Here is a 6898-nt window from a genome sequence, read left to right on the forward strand (position 1 = left end):
GAGCTGCTCTCCCTGTCCTCCGTTTGCGGAACGCGAAAAGCTGCATCCTGAGATGCGAAGAGTCGGGCTGGGTGGCTGGGCTCGGAGCTGCAGGGCTGCCGCTGTGATGCTGGAGCCAAAAGAGAGAGAAACGCAGCTCTGACTCCGTCTAAACACAAACAGCCCGGGGCCGGCGGGCGGGTCACCCTCGGGTCTCACAGAGCGAGCCGGGGGGGGCCCACCTGGCCTTGCCCAGGTCAGACGGCGGCCCCTCCGCCCAGCGCCCCGCTGCCATCCTTCTTACTGACATCTCCGTAAATACGGCTGCCAGCGGCCACACACGCGCCGAGCCCCGCGGCGCGGCTCCCCGGGCCCGACGCTGCCCGGCGGGGTCCCAGAGCCCGGCCCCGGCCCCTCCGGCTCCAGCCCCACTCCGCGGGGCCGCTCCGTGTGGGTCACCGAGAGACGCCGGCAGCCGGAGGCCGCGCTTGGTGCGCTGCTGGAGCCCTTCGGGGAGGCGAAAGCCCAGCGCCGAGACCTCTTTCTGGGTGGTATCCCGAGAAAGCGGTGGGAAAAGCGCCCTTCCTGCCGCCCTCGCACCAAATATCACAGTACGAACACACCACACTCGCTCCTCACAATGGTGACTTTTGTGCCCCGCATGCAGAAACCAGAGTTGCGCTGCTGCGAGGTATGTAGCACAGCACGCAGCGGTAATTGCGTCAGTTCACAATTATAGAATCAGAGGGGCTATTGCAAAACGGGTTGAATGCAAACCACGCTGGATTAATGCCCCCCTTCCTTTCTTCCTTGTGCTGAAACCTCCGGGTGTTGGCACAGCCCCGCGCAACGCCGGAGGAGCAAAGGGTCCTACGCGCAGTGAGCGCGCAGTGAATGGGAACGGCTGTGTCCGCGGTAGAGCCGTGGGAACACCGCACGGCCCGGGAGCGTGGGGACGGGCTGACACGTTCCTTTAATCCCCCCCTTTCCTTCTGCCTTTTCTGGTTTTTTTTTTCCTCAGCAAAACAAGAGAGAGTTTTTGAAAATATCAAGTGTTGGGACGGACACACGGTTTTTGAAAATACCAAGTGTTGGGATGGACAAACAGCGCAGTGCTCGCACATTTATTCGTTCTGCAGTTGTGAAAGAAGGGGGGAAACGCGCAGTGGGGCAGCAGCAGGTGAACGACTGCAGGCGGTGAAACGCAACGGCTGTGTGGGACCGGGTATTCCCCATTACAGCGCTGACATTTATTAGCAAGAGGAGACCCACGACGTTTGAATATGAAAAGGAGCAGATATCAGCCCGTATAAATTACTTCTTCGGTTCCTTGTACCGCACTGAAAGCACGCGTGTGCCTATTGAATAACCAACGGCTCTGCGCCGTGTGGGGAACGAACCGAGAGAAGGATGAGTCCCCATAATAAAAGGCTGTGAAACGGGCTCGGAACCGGGGGAGCTCCGAGGTACTCGCTGTCACACGCTTGGGTGGGCGATACCTCGCACCACCGCTCACTCAACGCCTTTCCCCCGCATATGCTGCCCCTCAAAATAGATTTCGGTTCCTTCTTCCTGCCGACCGGTTCCAAACATCAGCAGGGTCCCGGCTGGCAGCGGCCGAGGGCAGCGGGATGGGGTTCGGGTCCCCGCGGGGCTGCCGGGTCTCGCCCCGCAGGACACGGACGCGGCTCTCTCGGGTTTAAATGGAGACAATGAAATCCTCTTCGCTCCGATGGAGCAACGACCGGACGGGGTGGGAGATGCTGGAGAAGAACGAACAGAGCCCTCATCCCTCGCTGTCTCTGCGCTCCCGTTGAAGTGTTATTCCCAACATCCCGTTCCAGCTCACGTACGCTCTCAGACTTTTAAACAAAGGCAGCAGCAATACGAATCAATTCTAGCCACTGGGTCCTGCCAAACGATATCAGGAGCATCTCCTTTCCCTCGCCTATTTCTTTTCGTTCCCGTGACACACACCTGACGCACCTCTCAGCCCCACTGCACGGAGCGGGATTGGCACAGCAGCGGGGCACAAACGCTGCACCCCGGGCTCCGCGCAGGGCCTGGGAGCGTAGAACCGCGCACCGCACCGCGTATATACACCACGCGAGAGTCCCCTCCGTGCCCACGGGCGTGGGGCGAGGGAGAGGATCCGGGGAGCGGGGAGGGGAGAAGGCCAACGGGAGGGGGTGAGAAAAGAATAGTAATATATCGAGGGAAGGCGGGGGGCGAGCAAAGAACATAACAATAAACTTGACGTGGGAGAAACACGCGTGGCGGAGAGCTCCGTGTGTGAGTGTGCATCGGTGAAACGCATGGACCTGTCCGCGCTCGTACGGAGCACGGGTGGGCGCTCAAGAGGCCTTGGCGCTCCCCCCTCACCCCTCGCGCAGAATGCGCGCAAAATGCGCGCAGGCGACGGGGCCCCGCGCAAGCACCGGGTTCGGCGTGTGTGGCCGTAGCCGTGAGCCGCGGCTGCCGGCGCTGCGCGGGAGCTCTTTCCCCGTCTCTCTTTCTCCCTCTCTCTCTATTTTTTTTCCCTCCCTCTTTTTTTTTCTCCTTTCCAGCCCGGTCGCGTTTTTTTTCCCTCCTCATTCAGATCCGCGGGTGTTTCCCGGCCCCAATTGGCCATTCGGATTGGACGGGGCGGAGCCGAGCCTCTGCAAAAGGAGGAAAAGAAAAAAAAAAAGAGAGAGAGAGAGAGAGAGCGAGAGAGAGAGGGGAGAGAGAGGGGGGAAAAAAAAAGAAAAGAAAAGGGAAGGAAAAAAAAAAGAAGGAGAAACCCGTAAGTGCGTAAAAAAGTTCTCGCGGCGGTGACGGATGCTCAAAAGTTCAGGAGTTTTTCCGATGCGTCCCAACGCAGCCCGGGACCGAGAAAGAGACTGAAAATTAGAGAGAGAGGAGTGAAAACGCGGAGCTCCGCCGGCGGAGCGGACGGTGGATTTTTTTTCTTTCCTGCTGCTGCTCGCTTCAAAAAGCCCAACAGAACCCATCCCTGAGCCGGGTCCCCGCTGCAAACAGCTCGCTGCGGAACGCGGAGCCGGGAACTGCGTCGCAAAGGTTTTCTTTCCTTAATCCCCCTCCTGCGTTGGGAGCTGCCTTCTCCGCTGCGATTGCTTTCTTTTTTTTTTTTTTTTTTTCTTTTTTCATTTTTTCATTTTTTTTCTTATTATTTTCGTTTTTCCTTCCCCCGTTCTCTTTTTCGCTGCCCCCCCTTTTTTTTTTGCCCCCACCCCGTTTTTTTTGACCTCCACCCCCACCCCCCGGCCACCTCGCGGAGCAGACCGAGAGCGGAGCCCGGCGCCTCCGTCCCTCGCTCCGCCGGGGGGGGGGCGGGGGGTGCCGCACGGCCGCCGGGCGCTGCTCGGCCCCGCGGAGCGGCGGAGGGTGGAGGGGGAAGGGCCGCGCTGCTCGCCGCGGCGGGAGGGAGGGAGGGGGACGGCTGCCGGGCGGCCATGCAGGCGCGCTACTCCGTGTCCAGCCCCAACTCCCTGGGCGTGGTGCCGTACCTCGGCGGGGAGCAGAGCTACTACCGAGCGGCGGCGGCGGCGGCCGGCGGGGGCTACGCGGCCATGCCGGCCCCCATGAGCGTGTACTCGCACCCGGCCCACGAGCAGTACCCCGGCGGCATGGCCCGAGCCTACGGGCCCTACACGCCGCCGCCGCAGCCCAAGGATATGGTGAAGCCGCCCTACAGCTACATCGCGCTCATCACCATGGCCATCCAGAACGCGCCCGATAAGAAGATCACCCTCAACGGGATCTACCAGTTCATCATGGAGCGCTTCCCCTTCTACCGGGACAACAAACAGGGTTGGCAGAACTCCATCCGCCACAACCTGTCCCTCAACGAGTGCTTCGTCAAGGTGCCCCGCGACGACAAGAAGCCGGGCAAGGGCAGCTACTGGACGCTGGACCCCGACTCCTACAACATGTTCGAGAACGGCAGCTTCCTGCGTCGCCGCCGCCGCTTCAAGAAGAAGGACGCCGTCAAGGACAAGGAGGAGAAGGACCGCCTGCACCTCAAGGACCATGCCCCTCCACCGCCGCGCCCGCCGCCCACCGCAGCCACCGGCGCCGAGCCCGAGGGCGGGGGCCCTCCCGCGGCCGGGGCCGCTCCGCCGCCGGTGCGCATCCAGGACATCAAGACGGAGAACGGCACGGCCTCCCCGCCGCAGGCCGTGTCCCCGCAGGGCGCCGCGCCGCCGCTGGGCGCCGTGCCCAAGATCGAGAGCCCCGACAGCAGCAGCAGCCTCTCGAGCGGCGGCAGCCCCCGCGGCGGAGCGCTCCCCGCCGCCCGCTCCCTCGGCATGGAGGGCCCCGAGCCGCCTCCCCCTCCTCCTCCACCTCCTCCTCCTCCCCCCCCTCCGCACCACCACGGGCCGGGCTTCAGCGTGGACAACATCATGACCTCTCTGCGGGGCTCCCCGCAGGCGGCCGAGCTGGGCGCCGGCCTGCTGCCCCCCGCCGCCGCCGCCCCTCGCAGCTCGCTGCCGCCCGCCCTGTCGCTCGGCGCCTATTCCCCGGGTCACAGCTCCGCGGTGTACGGCTCGCCCTGCGGCCAGCCCGCCGCCGCCGCCGCCGGCTCGTACCACTGCAACATGCAGGCCATGAGCCTGTACGCGGCGGCGGGGGGCAACGAGCGGCCCGGCGGCCACCTGCCCGCTGCCAGCCCCGCCGAGGAACCGCTGCCCGACTACGCCATGCCCGGAGGGGGCGGCGGAGGGGCGGCCAACGGCGGTGCGGGGAGCGGCGGCGGCCCGGGCGGCGGCGGCGGGGCGGGGGGCGGCCACCAGGAGGGGCACCATCCGCACCCGCACCCGCACCAGGGTCGCTTGGCTTCCTGGTACCTCAACCAGGCGGCCGCGGCGGCGGCGGCGGCGGCGGCGGCGGCGGGGGAGCTGGGATACGCGGGGCCGCAGCAAAGTTTCGCCGCCGGTCCGCGGGACGTCTTCGAAGCGCCGCGGATGGGGCTCAGCGCCTCGCCCGGAGGTGGAGGAGGCGGCGGCAACGCGGGGAGCGGCGGCGGCGGAGGAGCGGGGGGCGGTGGCAGCTGTCAGATGGCTTTCCCCGGCAGCCAGCCGCTGTACCGCGCCTCGGGGGCCTTCGTCTACGACTGCGGCAAGTTCTGAGCGCGGCCCGCCGCCCGCAACCCGAGTGCGGGGCGGTGAGAGGACGGCGGTGCCCGCTCCCACGTAAGTGTCGCTTTGTTTTTGGTTGATCGCTTCCCGGCAGCGCTCTCCCCCCCTGCTCTCAGTCCCTTGAGGTATCGTCGCGCTCCGCTTCCGCACCCCATACCCACCCACCCACCCTGCCCCCCGGACAAGGACTTGTTTGAAAGTGTAAATTGCCACATAGTAATTTATTTTTAATTCGTAGTTGGATGGTGCGGACCAAACGCCACAAAGTGTTTCCCCTTCCCCGAGAAGTGTCGTTAACACGGACTGAAACGCCGAATTTTTTTTTCCACTCTATATATATATAAAAAAAAAAGGGAAACTGTATTAATCTTATTCTATCAATATTTTTTTTTTCTCGTTGAAAATATCCCGAAGGTATCGCGTTGTTTGTTTATTAATAAATTACCGTTCAGTTGGAATGACCCTGCCCACGTCTGCATACTTTCACGCTTTGATTTTGGAAAGGGAGAGAGAGGACAAGAGAAGGGTTCTGTGGTTCCCGCTGGGCGATGGCACCGCGCGTCCCCTCCGCGCAAATCCCAGGCACCGTCAGGTCCGAAAATCCCATTTCTGTCCCTTCCTCGCTGTGTTTCCCTCTCTCGGTTCGCCCCATACATTGGGAACAAAACCCTCCCGGGGCAGCTCGGGGCTGGCAAGTAAACAAACGCGTTTTCTCCCCAATTAATGGCTGTAAGTGGCGGTGCGGCCCCGGCCCGGTCCCTGCTCTGCTGTCGGTTCACTCACACGGGACGGCCTCTGCGCGTTGCCCATGTGTTTGTGAGCGGCATTTGCGTGTGGGTCTCTATTTAAAGAAGGGTCGCGTATTTATTTCTAGAAACTCACCGCGTGTGTTTCTAAACCCCGCGGTGGATCTTAGATGGCAGATAGTCTCTAACGTGTATTTTCGTCGGCACGGAAATCGCTGCTTTGCTCACTTGGCAGCGGGGCCGATCCCGTAGCGCAGCGCTTGATCTCCGAAGGGAACGAAGCGTTGGGTCGCGCTGCTGTGGCTCTGCCCCGCTGCCGTCCTTTGGGGACGTTCCCACTCTGCTGGGACGGCCCCACTGCTCCGGTGTGAATTCGTTTAGGAAAAGTTGGAAGGGAGATTTTATCCTATGTAGTTTTTAACATTCTTCCCCCCCATCTCTCTCCTCCCACCTTATTCTTTAAACCTGGCAAAAATATATATAAACTATTTTCACGGCCACGGTAGACGAATGGGTCGCAGACTGACATTCTGTCCGAGCAGGAATGTCACCTTCTGCTCAATTTGCAATTAAGGACCTACGGGCATTGGGGATCGCCTCCCCCTTTGCAAACAGCCACCAAAGTGCCATAAATTCATTAAGTTGAAAGGCTGTGCTCTGTCAGTCAGACCTGGGGAGAAGGCGATTCGATTGCAGATATTTAAGGCCTAAAGTTTGCTTGCAAGATAATGCCGTTTCCTATCAGCGCCTCTTATCAGGAGGCGACACTCAGCAGTAATTGCTGCCGCATTGCTGAGTTTGCACTGTAAATAAATACAGAGGTGTTCACCTCAGTGCCCCTCTTTTGGGCAGCTCTTCCTCTCCGGAGCAGCGAAAATCACAGCGCACCTTCAGTACAACGACTTTGGGGTTTACTGCATAGAGCTGCCTGGCAATCGGTTTATTTAAATAGCTCACAGTCTTTTAAAGTGTTTCGTGTAATACTTTGCTTTTATTTCGTTTTTCCCGTGATAATATCTGTGAAGAAATTAT

The 6898-nt window shown here is 61.1% G+C and overlaps 1 protein-coding gene across 1 annotated transcript; it reads left to right on the top strand.

The window, feature by feature from the left end:
- The first annotated feature begins 3331 nt into the window (after window positions 1-3331).
- On the top strand, window positions 3332-5578 carry FOXC1 (forkhead box C1). Its single transcript, XM_015854501.3, has 2 exons — window positions 3332-5174; window positions 5359-5578. The coding sequence occupies exon 1, from the start codon at window positions 3435-3437 to the stop codon at window positions 5109-5111; it is 1677 nt and encodes a 558-aa protein (XP_015709987.3). The 5' UTR covers window positions 3332-3434; the 3' UTR covers window positions 5112-5174; window positions 5359-5578.
- Window positions 5579-6898: the final 1320 nt, after the last annotated feature.

Source organism: Coturnix japonica, chromosome 2 (assembly GCF_054131305.1).
Source record: "Coturnix japonica strain WE chromosome 2, WE-NBRP24, whole genome shotgun sequence".
Taxonomy (NCBI): domain Eukaryota; kingdom Metazoa; phylum Chordata; class Aves; order Galliformes; family Phasianidae; genus Coturnix; species Coturnix japonica.

Coding starts and splice junctions, on each gene's coding strand:
- FOXC1 (XM_015854501.3), top strand. CDS start 3,435: ATGCAGGCGCGCTACTCCGTGTCCAGCCCCAACTCCCTGGGCGTGGTG.